At 45.7% G+C, this 15989-nt stretch overlaps 1 protein-coding gene across 1 annotated transcript in view; it reads left to right on the forward strand.

Annotated features, from left to right (window-relative positions):
* The window catches only part of UVSSA (UV stimulated scaffold protein A), a 102976-nt gene extending 97553 nt beyond the window's left edge, over window positions 1–5423 (forward strand). Inside the window, exon 13 of the mRNA XM_060233563.1 lies at window positions 4976–5423. Coding sequence (XP_060089546.1) covers window positions 4976–5069 — 94 coding nt within the window. The 3' untranslated portion in view covers window positions 5070–5423. The remainder of the gene's footprint in view (window positions 1–4975) is intronic.
* Window positions 5424–15989: the final 10566 nt, after the last annotated feature.

A 15989-nucleotide genomic window follows, 5' to 3' on the forward strand; every position in this document is an offset into this window, starting at 1 on the left:
GGATGGGCCGTTGGCCTGATCCAACATGGCTTCTCTTATGTTCTTATGTGACATAGAGTGTTGGACTGGATGGGCCGTTGGCCTGATCCAACATGGCTTCTCTTATGTTCTTATGTGACACAGAGTGTTGGACTGGATGGGCCATTGGCCTGATCCAACATGGCTTCTCTTATGTTCTTATGTGACACAGAGTATTGGACTGGATGGGCCATTGGCCTGATTCAATGGGGCTTCTCTTATGTTCTTATGTTGGAATGTGATTGAATGTGGGATTTAAGCAACAGCTCTTTTCTGGCAGTTTGGTAGATCACAGTCACAGGAGTTGGTTGCCAGTGGACAGGCGCTTGACACCCTCCCCGGAGCAGATGCTCTGCTCAGCAGCCTTTGACACGGACCAAGTCCTGAACTTAACAGGGACATGTCTGTTTCCACTGGCCGTGGAGCCGTGGGCAGAGCCCGGCAGCCGCAGTGATGCACTTGGGAACCACGCATGGCAGTTGCTTTGTGGCATCCGGGATTGCCCTCGGTGGGAGAGAGGAGGCATTATTAAAGCATGAAGCAAAATTCCTTCTGTTCTCACAACTGTTTGTGCTAGAACAATCTCAAACGCTGCACAGGCTACTCTGAGGGATGTTCTTCGTTTACAAATTGTGTTCCTCTCTTTGTCTTGATGTAATGGTGGTTATGAGTAATGAAAACTCACATTGGCTTTCTTCTCCCCGCAGAACGGCACATTGGCCATGACAATCTCTTATTATCTGTTCTTATTTTGAAGAGTCAATAAGCCATAAAGTTCTAATAAGCAGAATTTCACATCAGCTTTAGAAAATAAATTTTAAAAGTTGTTTTAGTTTACTGTGCTTTGTGCTAATGATTTTGGATGGGTGTTAGGGTCAGGCGTGGGAATCCAATCTGTCATATTTTAATAGGTTTCATAGTTTGCAGCACTAAACAAGATGATAACCTTGGCTTTATATAACAGCCCCAAATTACTTGAAATGTACAGGTGATAAACCCGGCCTCTAGTCTGCCAATAAAGTTAAGTGAAATTGCACACAGATCATCAGAGTGGGATCTCATTTCATTTACAGTATCTCACAAGCCAGTGGTGCTAATGTAAAAGCTACACGGAGGTGCCAAGGCCACTGCGTTGTGCTAAAGACTCACTTTTCTCTGCCAATTAAATCGCATTCCAGCTCCAGAGCCGTGACCACATGGCTGCTGCTGCTGCCGGGGCTGCCGAGGACAGCGCTCCTTAAAGGGGCACTCTGCTTAATCTGTTAATAAGCTTGTCTGTTGCAAGCGCCCAGTTTAAAAGCAGCATTTAAGAAGTATTCCCCGCCTTTAGGTATCTCTGAGTGGTTAGGGAGTGAAGTTGCTGGGACTGCAGAAGGACAACGTGCTCACAGCGACTTCCCAGAGTAGCAGGCTGGCTCTTTCTTTCTGGGGTCTCTGGGCATCACGCACTGAGGGGTTTTTCCCTTATGCAGAACCAACATAAGAACATAACATAAAAACATAAGAGAAGCCATGTTGGATCAGGCCAATGGCCCATCCAGTCCAACACTCTGTGTCACATAAGAACATAAGAGAGGCCATGTTGGATCAGGTCAATGGCCCATCCAGTCCAACACTCTGTGTCACATAAGAACATAAGAGAAGCCATGTTGGATCAGGTCAATGGCCCATCCAGTCCAACACTCTGTGTCACATAAGAACATAAGAGAAGCCATGTTAGATCAGGCCAATGGCCCCTCCAGTCCAACACTCTGTGTCACATAAGAACATAAGAGAAGCCATTTTGGATCAGGCCAATGGCCCATCCAGTCCAACACTCCATGTCACATAAGAACATAAGAGAAGCTATGTTGGATCAGGCCAATGGCCCATCCAGTCCAACACTCTGTGTCACAGAAGAACATAAGAGAAGCCATGTTGGATCCAGCCAGTGGCCCATCCATTCCAACACTCTGTGTCACATAAGAACATAAGAGAAGCCATGTTGGATCAGGCCAATGGCCCATCCAGTCCAACACTCTGTGTCACATAAGAATATAAGAGAAGCCATGTTGGATCAGGCCAATGGCCCATCCAGTCCAACACTCTGTGTCACAGAAGAACATAAGAGAAGCCATGTTGGATCAGGCCAATGGCCCATCCAGTCCAACACTCTGTGTCACAGAAGAACATAAGAGAAGCCATGTTGGATCAGGCCAATGGCCCATCCAGTCCAACACTGTGTCACATAAGAACATAAGAGAAGCCCTGTTGGATGAGGCCAATGGCCCATCCAGTCCAACACTCTGTGTCACAGAAGAACATAAGAGAAGCCATGTTGGATCCAGCCAGTGGCCCATCCAGTCCAACACTCTGTGTCACATAAGAACATAAGAGAAGCCATGTTGGATCAGGCCAATGGCCCTTCCAGTCCAACACTCTGTGTCACACAGTGGCCAAAAAAATTATATATGTGTGTGTGTGTATGTGTGTATATATATATATATATACATATACACACACACACACACATATATATATATATATACATACATACACACACACATATATATATTGTGGCTAATAGCCACTGATGGACCTCTGCTCCATATTTTTATCTAACCCCTTCTTGAAGCTGGCTATGCTTGTAGAAGCCACCGCCTCCTATGGCAGTGAACCAACAGTTGGGAAACTTCTAGAGCTGCCATTTAGGTGCCAAAACCTTCTCCTTTCAGAGACGCAGCCCTCCAAGAGTCCCACAGTACTGACTCCTTTGGACGCAGTCCTGGAAATTTGGTGCGTTTTGTATGTTTTTAGTTGTAATTTCTAATCTTGTCCTGAGCCGCAAGGAAGAGCAGGATATGGATATTTCAATGCATAAATAAATGACACTCGACTGGCTTACAAAATGCGGAGCGCTTTTATTGCTGGGTCTTAGAACTGTATTTTCAGGGATTTCAGAGTGCAGATCCTCATCGGGAAGTTGGTGCCGGAATGCTGCTTGAGCATCCGCCACCCATACATTGGCAGAGGGCTCGGTATAGCACAGCTCCTGTCTCCTTTTGCTTCTCACTGGCCAAACCTCTGAACAGCCGCACTAGGAGCCAAGAGCTAGGGAAGGTCTTGGCTAACACGTCTTGTCCTTTATTGGCCCTCCAGGGCAGCTGGTTGGTTGCTAGACTAGAGGGCTCCAGCAGGGCTCTTCTTTCCAAGCTAAGGAACCTGACAAATGTCATCAGGGACACAATCAAGAAAGTAGCAAGTGTCCGTCTACTTATCATTCTGAAAGATTTCAAAGGAGGCCTTTGTGGCCGGGGGATTTATCTGATTAATTCATTCAGAACGTTTCTACTCCTTGCAGTCTAAGTGGTGAACAGTTTGATTTGAAAACAAACCAGCCAGTATCATCATGCCCCTGTATAAATCGATGGCGCGGTCTCGTTTGGAGTACTGTGTGCAATTCTGGTCACCGCACTTCAAAAAGGATATTATGGCATTGGAAAAAGTGCAGAAAAGGGCAACTAGAATGATTAAAGGGTTGGAACACTTTCCCTACGAAGAAAGGTTAAAACGCTTGGGGCTCTTTAGCTTGGAGAAACGTCGACTGCGGGGTGACATGATAGAGGTTTACAAGATTATGCATGGGATGGAGAAAGTAGAGAAAGAAGTCCTTTTCTCCCTTTCTCACAATACAAGAACTCGTGGGCATTCAATGAAATTGCTGAGCAGTCAGGTTAAAACAGATTAAAGGAAGTCCTTCTTCACTCAAAGGGTGATTAACATGTGGAATTCACTGCCACAGGAGGTGGTGGCGGCTACAGGCATAGTCAGCTTCAAGAGGGGGTTAGATAAAAATATAGAGCAGAGGTCCATCAGTGGCTATTAGCCACAGTGTGTATATATACACAGAGTGTTGGACAGGATGGGCCATTGGCCTGATCCAACATGGCTCCTCTTATGTTCTTAAATGACGCAGAGTGTTGGACTGGATGGGCCATTGGCCTGATCCAATATGGCTCCTCTTATGTTCTTATGTGACGCAGATTGTTGGACTGGATGGGCCATTGGCCTGATCCAATATGGCTCCTCTTATGTTCTTATGTGACGCAGATTGTTGGACTGGAGGGGCCATTGGCCTGATCCAACATGGCTCCTCTTATGTTCTTATGTGACGCAGATTGTTGGACTGGAGGGGCCATTGGCCTGATCCAACATGGCTTCTTTTATGTTCTTAGTGTAGCAGCCCAGTGATGTTTCAACATAAACTGCTCTAGCAAGCTTCGTTCGCTTTTAGGGTTTTCCCCTTTGAAAGTTGTCCCTGTGACTGATCAAGTGCTGGGCTTTAGGTGGCCTTTACTACCTACAGGAAAGCACGAATGTGAGGCTGAGACACGAACACTGGAAGAGCCTCAGGCAGGCTTCTTTCTCTGTGTCAGAGATCCATTAAGTCATCTCCCCCCCCCTTCCCAATTTCAGCTGGAAATCATGACACGTGTCCAGCTCCAGTTTCTTTTTATTGCTGCAGCTCGTGCCATCTTAACGTGTAAAATGCTTTCGTTTCACCAAGTTCAAACCGCTGGTCGATAAGCAAAACACTGCAAACATTGCCCTCTAGAGGTCCGTGTCCCTTGCATTTCCTGCAGCAGGTTTTAAAATCCCCCTAAGTAATTGTCTGCAATGGATGGGGGGGGGGTATAAAGGGTAGGGAGTGCAAGATCATTACGCTGAAAGACCGCCATTTGTTTATTCCTGCTAATGAGCCCATTGCCGAATTAAAACTGTTTATATTGCTGTAGCTAATTTAGTTAACATAATGAATTAGTTCTGCTTCATCATCGGTGCGGTGTTGGAGGCCTGATTAGTAATTAATCATACTCCACTTCATTATTTTTGCTAACAGATTCATAAACGAAACGCATTTGCATGAAACATCCGCTCAACGCTCTTGTTTCCGTCTTGTCTCGTCTTCTTCCTGCAGAGCGGCCGTGAAACGAGTGGTGAAAGCCATGAATCGAGCGGACCAAAGGAAACACGAAAAGTTTGCAAACCAGTTTAATTATGCCCTCAACTGAACTGCGACCCCGTTGGCAAGGTCCCGGGCAGGGCTGCGACGCACTTCTTTAGACGAATACGGCAATTCGTCATTTTTTAATTCACTGTAATTTAAAGATCACACAGTTGACAACGAGCATAAATTTATCGAAAAGAATTCTGCATGCAACAGATTGGTCACTTTTTGGACTCTGCCTTAAACAGAAGCTTTGCGACTTGCATGGGAAGCTCCTGTCGTGTTACAAAACATGCAGAAGCCAGAATTGTTTGGGGAGGGGGCTTGGGTAGAGGGGGTAGAGCGGAATCAGCTTGGGACAAATTTGTTTTTTCTTCCCTCTCTCCCCCCCCCGCCCATTAAATTGTTTTATTAGGAATCTATGCTGTTCGATTCAAATGTTGGTATTGGTCAAATCATAGAATCATAAGAGTTGGAAGGGACCTCCAGGGTCATCTAGTCCAACCCCCTGCACAATGCAGGAAACTCACAAACACCTCCCCCTAAATTCACAGGATCCTCATTGCTGTCAGATGGCCATTTAGCCTCTGTTGAAAAACCTCCAAGGAAGGAGAGCCCACCACCTCCCGAGGAAGCCTCTTCCACTGAGGAACCTGTCATCGAATCATATGGAAGGGACCTCCAGGGTCATCTAGTCCAACCTCCTGCACACTGCAGGAAACTCTCAAACACCTCCCCCTAAATTCACAGGATCTTCATTGCTGTCAGATGGCCATCCAGCTTCTGTTGAAAAACCTCCAAGGAAGGAGAGCCCACCTTCTCCCGAGGAAGCCTCTTCCACTGAGGAACCTGTCATCGAATCATATGGAAGGGACCTCCAGGGTCATCTAGTCCAACCTCCTGCACACTGCACGAAACTCACAAACACCTCCCCCTAAATTCACAGGATCTTCATTGCTGTCAGGTGGCCATTGAGCCTCTGTTGAAAAACCTCCAAGGAAGGAGAGCCCACCACCTCCCGAGGAGGAAGCCTGTTCCACTGAGGAACTGCTCTTCACAGTCATAGAATCATAGAGTTGGCAGGGACTTCCAGGGTCATCTAGTCCAACCCCCTGCACAATGCAAGAAATGCACAAATACCTCCCCCTAAATGTTAGCATATTTTATGATTGGCTTACTGATTGACTTCATGGTTATTTTGTAAGAAGTCTGGAAGCCCAGTGAGAAAAGTGGACAACAAATGAAAATAAATAAATAGTCCAATAAGAACACTTAATAGATTTCTACTTGGCTTTAATAAATTTCCAAAGCAGAAGGTGCTTCGGAGCCAGGAATGGCACAAACTTGTTGTTTGTCATTCGACCAAGTTGCACATCTCCATGACTAACTTGCCCGAGGCAAGAGCTCCAGCCCCACAAATCATAGCTGTTGTGGGAAACGGACTCCTGTGGAAAGGAGCAGGGCTGGAGAGGTTCTCCTGGTAGGGGTCAGGCTCTTCATGGTGGTCTCTATTGAGTCCCAAAGACTGGGTTGTACATTGATGCCATAGCAACTCTGGAAGGTTGTAGCAAAGAAATGAGGTGCACAGATCCTTCCTGTTCCACCCCAAGAAAGAGTTGTCCCTCTGTGCATGCCTTCAAAGAGAGAGGCAAGACGTGCCAAGGAGAGACTAGACCTTTTTCATACTCTCTTGTCCAAATGCAAACAGTGGTACAGGTTGCGGTTTAGAAAAGCATGGACATTTTATGCTCTCTGAGAACCAAAGGTCAAGAACATAAGAACATAAGAGAAGCCATGTTGGATCAGGCCAACGGCCCATCCAGTCCAACACTCTGTCACACAGTGGCAAAAAATTTTATATATACACACACACTGTGGCTAATAGCCACTGATGGACCTCTGCTCCATATTTTTATCTAAACCCCTCTTGAAGGTGGCTATGCTTGTGGCCGCCACCACCCCCTGTGGCAGTGAATTCCACATGTTAATCACCCTTTGGGTGAAGAAGTACTTCCTTTTATCCATTCTAACCTGGCTGCTCAGCAATTTCATTGAGTGTCCACAAGTTCTTGTATTGTGAGAAAGGAAGAAAAGGACTTCTTTCTCTACCTTCTCTATCCCATGCATAATCTTGTATCTATCATGTCACCCCTCAGTCAACGTTTCTCCAAGCTAAAGAGCCCCAAGCGTTTCAACCTTTCTTCATAGGGAAAGTGTTCCAGCCCTTTAATCATTCTAGTTGCCCTTTTCTGCACTTTTTCCAATGCTATAATATCCTTTTGGAGGTGCTGTGACCAGAATTGCACACAGTGTTCCAAATGAGGCTGCACCATCAATTTATACTGGGGCATTATGATACTGGCTGATTTGTTTTCAATTCCCTTCCTAATAATCCTCAGCATTGTGTTTATCTTTTTAATTGCAGTCGCACACTATCTCGATGTTTTCAATGAGTTATCTATTACTATTCCAAGATCTCTCTCTCTTGGTCAGTCTCTGCCAATTCAGACCCCATCAACTTGCATTTATAGTTAGGATTTCTGGTCCCAATGTGCATTACTTTGCACTTGGCCATGTTGAACCTCATTTGCCATGTTGACACCCACTTGCCCAGCCTCGACAGATCTCTTTGGAGCGCCTCACCATCCTCCCTGGTTCTCACCACCCTGAACAATTTAGTGTCATCTGCAAACTTGGCCACTTCACTGCTTACTCCCAACTCCAAATCATTAATGAACAAGTTAAAAAGCATCAAACCCAGTACTGAGCCCTGCGGCACCCCACTACTTACTGTCTTCCACTGTGAAGACTGCCCATTTATACTCTTGAAACAGAGTATAATTAATTAGCCAGTTTTTGATCCACAAGAAAACTTGTCTTTTTATCCCATGATTATTGAGCTTACTTAGGAGCCTTTGATGAGGAACTTTATGAAAAGCTTTCCGGAAGTCAAGGTAAACAACGTCTATCGTGTCTCCTTTGTCCACATGTTTGTTCACCCCCTCAAAGAACTCTTAACAGGTGAGACGAGATCTTCCCTTACAGAACCCATGCTGAGTCTTCCTCAATAGCTTTTGTTCATCAATGTGCCTACTAATTCTCTCTTTAATAACAGTTTCCACCTACTCTCCTGGTATTGACATCAGTCTGACTGGCCTGTAATTTCCTGCATCTCCTCTGGAACCCTTTTTAAAGATGGGGGTGATTAGCTATCTTCCAGTCCTCAGGAATGGAGGCAGATTTTAATGAAAGATTACATATTTTTGTCAGGAGATCTTTCAGAACTCTTGGATGTATGCCATCCAGCGCGTCTGTTTGAATCTCTGTTGAGCTCAGCTTTGTAAAGGTAACATCTCGTTTTCAAACCAGTGCTTGTAAGAGTACTTAGGTTAGATATGTATAACTTTATTATTATATCACTGGCTTTTTATTGTATTCTTGTATGATCTTTTAATAAACTCCATTAATTATATTTCGTGGCTTTCTTGGGTTTTGGGGCTTCGGTCTGAATTCAGTACTGTGGCCCTTATTGGCTACAACTACCATAATAGCTGTTTTCTGGAACTTGCAAGTATTCTACCTTGTTCCAGATTGGAAAAGGCATCAAAACATGTTTCCGCAGTCTCTTGATGCCTGGAAGGACAGTCAGACAGGTTTTGAGGAATACTCTGATCTACACAAGTACTACGAATGCAACTTTTCACAAGATTTCTTGACGGGTTCCCAGTTTCAACCTTTCAACCAAGGCTCAGGCCCCTCACACCTGAGCCCCGAGACGGCATCAGAACCGTCCCTTGATGATGCCATGAATGATCCTAACCTGATGTCTCCCAATGAAGACCTGCACTTATACTGCAAGCAAATGATCAGGGCGGCCTATGCTCTTGAAATAGATGAAGATGAAGAAGAAGAAGAAGAAGATATTGGATTTGTATCCCACCCTCCACTCCGAAGAGTCTCAGAGTGGCTCACAATCTCCTTTACCTTCCTCCCCCACAACAGACACCCTGTGAGGTGGGTGGGGCTGGAGAGGGCTCTCACAGCAGCTGCCCTTTCAAGGACAACGCCTGTGAGAGCCATGGCTGACCCAAGACCACGCTAGCAGGTGCAAGTGGAGGAGTGGGAAATCAAACCCAGTTCTCCCAGATAAGAGTCCGCACACTTAACCACTACACCAGGACAACCTCTATGAGAGCTATGGCTGACCCAAGGCCATTCCAGCAGCTGCGAGTGGAGAAGTGAAGAATCAAACCCGGTTCTCCCAGATAAGAGTCCACACACTTAACCACTACACCAAACTGGCTCTCTGATGTGGCCACTTCAGATGACAAAGCCAAGGATTAAATCCTTAGTTGTCTTTATTCAGCTACTCCCACATCTGTAGTTTTATTTTATTACATTTGTATCCCACTCTCCCCTGATGGGCTCAGGGTGGCTAACAATAATAAAAACAGGAAAAAAAGGGAAAGGTCCCCTGTGCCAGCACCAGTCGTTTCCGACTCTGGGGTGACGTTTTCACGGCAGACTTTTTACGGGGTGGTTTGCCATTGCCTTCCCCAGTCATCTACACTCCCCCCCCCCCAGCAAGCTGGGTACTCATTTGACTGACCTCGGAAGGATGGAAGGCTGAGTCAACCTTGGATCGGCTACCTGAATCCAGCTTCCGCCGGAATTGAACTCAGGTCATGAGCAGAGAGTTCAGACCACAGTATTGCAGTGCTGCTGCTTTACCACTCTGCACTTGGGGGCCGCTACTAATAAAAACAACATAGTGCCAAATAAAAGCACAATGAAATCATTAAACATTTCATATAATTATACAATTTAAAACAATCCTTCCAGTTTCAATTTCATTCCCTAGAATCCAGGATGGTGTGGTTCTTATTGAGCACAATACGTAACAATGTTAGGTGTTCTTTAGTACTCTACATTTATAGCGGGATGGATTCAAATACCAATGCTGTGGGATGGTGGAATAGCGGTTGCCTCCCCATTAGATGTTAAATGCTAACCGAAACAATTCCGCCTTGCAGGCCCTGCGGAATTGTGGCAAGTCCCGCAAGGTCCTGATTTTCCCAATCCTCAAAGGCCTTAATGACTTAACCATTCCTATTTGGGAAAACCCTTCTTCAATGCAAGCTGCTCCCAGTAAATTGGACAACCTTTACAAGATAAAGTCTGAGATGATGGGATTCACCCATCCAGTTCCATCTTCATCTTCAATCATTATTGAGGGAATAGAAACCCATTGTTGCCCCAGGTCAACATGCCTCATCCACAGACAAGAAGAACTGTGGACTGGACATTCTTGGGAGAAAATTATATTTCTCAGCAGCTCTGAGTTTCAGAATATCTAATTACAAAACCATCTTGGATTACCAGCTTTGTTTATGGCAGAACTTGAACAAGTTCTTTGGTCAAGTTCCTGAAGAGTCCAAAGCTATGGCAAAGCTTAAAACCGAGGCCCTAAAGTTGTTTAAGCAACAGATCAATGCAGGCAAAGACTCAGCTGAGATATTGTGCTTCGCCATCACGCATGGCTCTGGAACACGGCGTTACCTAGAAAGACCCGAGCCGAAGTGGAGGATTTACCATTCAAACCATGCTTTTTTGCCAAGAATACAGATGAGTTTTTATCCCCCATTAAGAAGAGTAGGCAAAATTGTTGAATGTCTATACATTTCAATCCAATCAAGGCCAATGGTACACTCCAAGATATTAACGTTACCAAAGCCCTTATTACAGAGGTCAACATCAACTATTTCAGCAACATCCCTAAATGTATCCTACTTGTCAATTCCAATCCTCCTCCTAAGAAGAAGAAGAAGACGGAGATATTGGATTTATATCCTGCCCTCCATTCCGAAGAGTCTCAGAGCGGCTCACAATCTCCTTTCCCTTCCTCCCCCACAACAGGCACCCTGTGAGGTAAAAGATGATATTGGATTTATATCCCACCCTCCACTCCGAAGAGTCTCAGAGCGGCTCACAATCTCCTTTCCCTTCCTCTCCCACAACAGACACCCTGTGAGGTGGGTGGGGCTGGAGAGGGCTCTCACAGCAGCTGCCCTTTCAAGGACAACCTCTGCCAGAGCTCTGGCTGACCCAAGCAGGTGCAAGTGGAGGAGTGGGGAATCAAACCCAGTTCTCCCAGATAAGAGTCTTTGAACCTAAGAAGAAGACCTTAGATGTATACCCCGCCCTTCTCTCTGAATCAGTCTCAGAGCGGCCTACAATCTCCTTTTCCTTCCTCCCCCACAACAGACACCCTTTGAGGTGTGACAGGGTCCCCCTCGTAATTGTCCTGCCTAGCATCACAGAGAGTCAGGTCAGCAAGAGCAGCAGCACCCTGTCCACAAACTCTGATTGTGCCCCAAAGGGGAATATCATGTTATAGTTCAAGGATCATTTGTCACTTTTTGTGGAGGGTTGGCCTTGCGCTTGTTCAGAAGTGTGAGTTTTGTCAGTTATTACTAACTAGGGTTAAGGCCCCTTGTGAAGAAAAACACAACAGACTCTCGAAAGAGAGTGCCCCCCCCTTGCTGTCTTCACACCCACTCAAATTTTCACTACCCTACCCCCCCCCCCAAGTCAAGGGGAGCTGATCTCTGCCATCTGGAGAGCAGTTGTAATTCTGAGTTATCACGAGCCCTCGCCTGGAGATTTGGCAACAGGTGAGAAACACAGAAGGAAGTGGAAGAGTCAAGGCTAAGCCTCCATGTAAAGAAAAAATAATGGGGGGGAAATCTGTTACAAACCAATAGATAAATCTATCTCATTCACACATCCATCAGTCTTATTAAACAAGGTTAGACATTCAATATACATGGAACAAAAGCAATGAAAACAGGAACATCCCAAAGTATTCCACAGGTTATGTCACAGTCGCTCCAAAGATTACAGCTGCCAAAGTTTTACACAGAAGGGGTGTTTCGTGTTCCAAATATTGCTGAAGCTGCTCCATTCGATGCTTTTATCCAAAAGAAGACTGGAATAAATTTCAAGGAAAAGGCAGCTACGGCTGAAAAAGCAAACAGGTCTCTAGATGCTAAACCCCCTCATTTTTGTGGTGAGCTTCATCCAGGCTTCCAACAATTTTAATATACACTTCAAAGACCTAGAGGATCCATATACTTTCACTCTCTCTGTCTCTCCTATAGGACTGACCCTAACTGTTTTTGCAGATACAATGCAGGGGAGATCGGTTCTAATACAAATGGACAATCTCTCCACAGAGTAGTACATCAACAGACAAGGGGGCACAGGATCTCTTTGCTTTTGCAGAGAGGCACAAATGTTGTAGGGCATTGCTGTAGTGTTCTAGGTGCTTCCTCATGCCATACATAAGGCAGGTGTGAAGAATACAGAAGCTGACAGGGGCACTTACAATTGGACAGTATAACCCAAGTACCTGCTACTGATTTTCCAACAATGCATTTTTCCCCGGGTGGATTTGTTCATGTCGACTGTGTCTGCCTAAGCTCTAGAGTTTTGCACCTGGGGAAGAGAAAGACCTGGTTCCCTGGGAGATGTCTCAACTGATTCGGTCAGGTGCCATAAGAATATAAGAACATAAGAGAAGCCATGTTGGATCAGGCCAATGGCCCATCCAGTCCAACACTCTGCGACACACAGTGGCCAACGATTTTTTTATATATATATATATACACACACACTGTGGCTAATAGCCACTGATGGACCTCTGCTCCATATTTTTATCTAAACCCCTCTTGAAGGTGGCCATGCTTGTGGCCACCACCACCTCCTGTGGCAGTGAATTCCACATGTTAATCACCCTTTGGGTGAAGAAGTACTTCCTTTTATCTGTTTTAACCTGTCTGCTCAGCAATTTCATCGAATGCCCATGAGTTCTTGTATTGTGTGAAAGGGAGAAAAGTACCTCCTTCTCTACTTTCTCCATCCCATGCATTATCTTGTAAACCTCTATCATGTCACCCCGCAGTCGACGTTTCTCCAAGCTAAAGAGTCCAAGCGTTTCATCCTTTCTTCATAGGGAAAGTGCTCCAGCCCTTTAATCATTCTAGTTGCCCTTCTCTGGACTTTCTCCAATGCTATAATATCCTTTTTGAGGTGCGGCGACCAGAACTGCACACAGTACTCCAAATGAGACCGCACCATCGATTTATACAGGTGCATTATGATTTTACCCCTTCCCTCTGGTAGGGAGGGTACTGAGGAAAATGAAGGCCAACTGGACCCTTTTGAGCCAGAGAGATTTGGCCTCCGGAACTGTTGTAGTTATCCAAAGGGAGGTTCATGCCACTTCCAAGAGTTCCAGACTCATTGACACATAGGGCCTCCTATGTGGACAAATTACATCTAACAGCTTGGAGACTAGAGCGTCTTAGAAGGAGTTTTAGAGATTCTGTTGCAAGCCAGAAAACCGTCTGCTAGGTCATCTTATTTCAAAAAATGGTATCATTTCGAGGACTGGGTGACTCAGCAGCATCATTGCCTATTTTTTGTCACATTTCAGCATCTGTTGTTTTCGGCCTGCTCTGAGAGAGTTCTGACTGACTGCTGTCCAAAGGCTATCTTTCATGACCAATAAGCAAGGGAACATGAAGGCAAAAGTTCAAATGGGACTTCATCAGCGAACTCAGTGGTCGTCTCTTCCTCTTCCAAGGCGTGTAAGGTCCACTCATCCCCACCTGACAAGGAAGGGGGAAAGCTGGACAATATGGGAAGTAAGGTCTATTCTGTAGGGGCCCTAGGGGTAAAGGTATCTAACTATGCTGCTTGCATGGCTAGATACCAATACTCTGTATGGGAACAACTCACCCCTCCCACAAGAGCGGCAGCATTTGAAAAAACCCCAGTGTCTTTCCATAGACGCCACACACAAAAAAACCCACTCAGAGTCCTCCGAGGGGAAAAAAAATTTGGGGGTAAACAAACGGGAGAAAAGGCCCCGAAGGGCAAGTCCAACAATCACAAACTTTTTTTTAAAACTATCTACTAACTAACTAACTATCTATACTAGAAAAAACAACAAATGGGCTATATACAACGATAAGGCAAAAACCAATATCTCACCGACCGGGGACACGAAAGGTAAATCCTCTCCGTGCAGCGGTCAGAAAGGAACTGGCGGGATCCCCGCGCTGGCGCCGGTGAGCATGCGTACTGGGACACCTGCGCATGCCCATTGGCGCTGAGCGCGGAAAAATCCCGGGCTTTTCAGATACCAATTCAGGGATCGGCGCAGGCGCTCTATCCCATGAGTGTGAATGCACAGATGACCACTCGAAGATCTACAGTTACAGGTAAGCAACCTGTCTTTTGTCTGCAAATGCTCAAGCCAGCTTGGTGTGCTGGTTAAGTGTGCAGAGTCTAATTTAGGAGAACCAGGTTTGATTCCCCACTCCTTCACCTGTTGGTATGACCTTGGGTTAGTCAGAACTCTCTCAGAGCTGTTCCTCTCAAGAGCAGTTTTGGAGAGCTCTCTCAGCCCCACCTACCTCACAGGGTGTCTTTTGTGGGAAGGGGAAGGAAAAGGGAAAGAGATTATAAGCCACTCGGTGACTCCAAGCGAAGGGCAGGGTATATTTCCTCATAAATATATAACTCATTCAAATGTAATGTGATCCTTTTGCCTAGGCTTCCCAAACCTCCCGCTCTGGTTCCCAGCGTCATCTCCCGCTCTCCAAAAATTGGGAAGCGGGGGGTGGAGGGGGGGAGAACATACCTGTAGGCTTCATGCTGTTAGCTCCTGAGCAGTTTGTAAAATGTCTGCCCCTTTAAGGCTGGGCAGGAAGCAGGAAACAGGAAGGGCTTTGGAGAACGGCCCCTCCCTTTCTTTGCTTTCGTTTTCACAGCAGGTAGAGTTCTCCGGAAGAAGACCCAGTAAGTATTTGTGTGTGTGAGAGAGGGAGGCGGCAGGGAGGGGGGATTCCCTGGTATGGAGGCTTTCCCCCGCTTTAGAAAGCGTGGGGGGGGCGAGGGAAATGTCTACTAGGCACTCTGTTATTCCCTATGGAGAACGATTCCCATAGGGAATAATAGGGAATTGATCCATGGGTATTGGGGGCTCTGGGGGGGCTATTTTTTTAGGTAGAGGCACCAGATTTTTAGTATAGCATCTAGTGCCTCTCCCCAAAATACCCCCCAAGTTTCAAAATGATTGGACCAGAGAGTCCAATTCTATGAGCCCCAAAAGACAGTGCCCCTATCCTTAATTATTTCCTATGGAAGAAAGGCATTTAAAAAGGTGAGCTGTCCCTTTAAATGTGATGGCCAGAACTCCCTTGGAGTTCAATTATGCTTGTCACATCCTTGTTCCTGGCTCCACCCCCAATGTCTCCTGGCCCCACCCCCAAAGTCTCCTGGCTCCGCCCCCAAAGTCCCCAGATTTTTCTTTAATTGGACTTGGCAACCCTACTTTTGCCCTTCCTTATTCGTCTGTCCCTTTTAAATAAGTTATACTCCTCAATCCTAATATTCCAATTGTGGGTGTCATCCCACCAAGTTTCAGTAATGCCTATTAGGTCATAGTCCCCTTCCTGTATTAGGACTTCCAGTTCCTCCTGCTTGTTTCCCATACTCTGCATTTGTGTAGAGCCATCAGAATTAAAATTTTGGGTGCCCTGAGGGTTTGTTTCTGTACTCACCTGCAAGTTAATGTTTCTTAGCATGTGTGTCAATCCTCAGAAATTTTAAGTGTTCTTCTCTTCGTATATTGGCATCATACCAGGCTTTGACTTTTTTGTCTCACTTCTCTGTAAGGCTTAACTTAAAGCTTATTACCAAACATATTTTCCCCTGCCCTCGTGAGGTGCAAACCATCTCCTGATGGAAGAGCTTCATCTCAAAGTGTAATCCACAATCCCAAAATCCAAACCTTTCCAGATGACACCATCTACACAGTCAGTCATTTCTTTGAAGTATTCTTCTTTCTCTTCCTAAGCCATGCTTTAACAAGAAGAAATGTAAGAGCTTCGTATAGGGCCCCCAGGCCAGACCC

The sequence above is a fragment of the Heteronotia binoei genome, chromosome 3 (assembly GCF_032191835.1).
Source record: "Heteronotia binoei isolate CCM8104 ecotype False Entrance Well chromosome 3, APGP_CSIRO_Hbin_v1, whole genome shotgun sequence".
In the NCBI taxonomy this organism is placed as follows: Eukaryota; Metazoa; Chordata; class Lepidosauria; order Squamata; family Gekkonidae; genus Heteronotia; species Heteronotia binoei.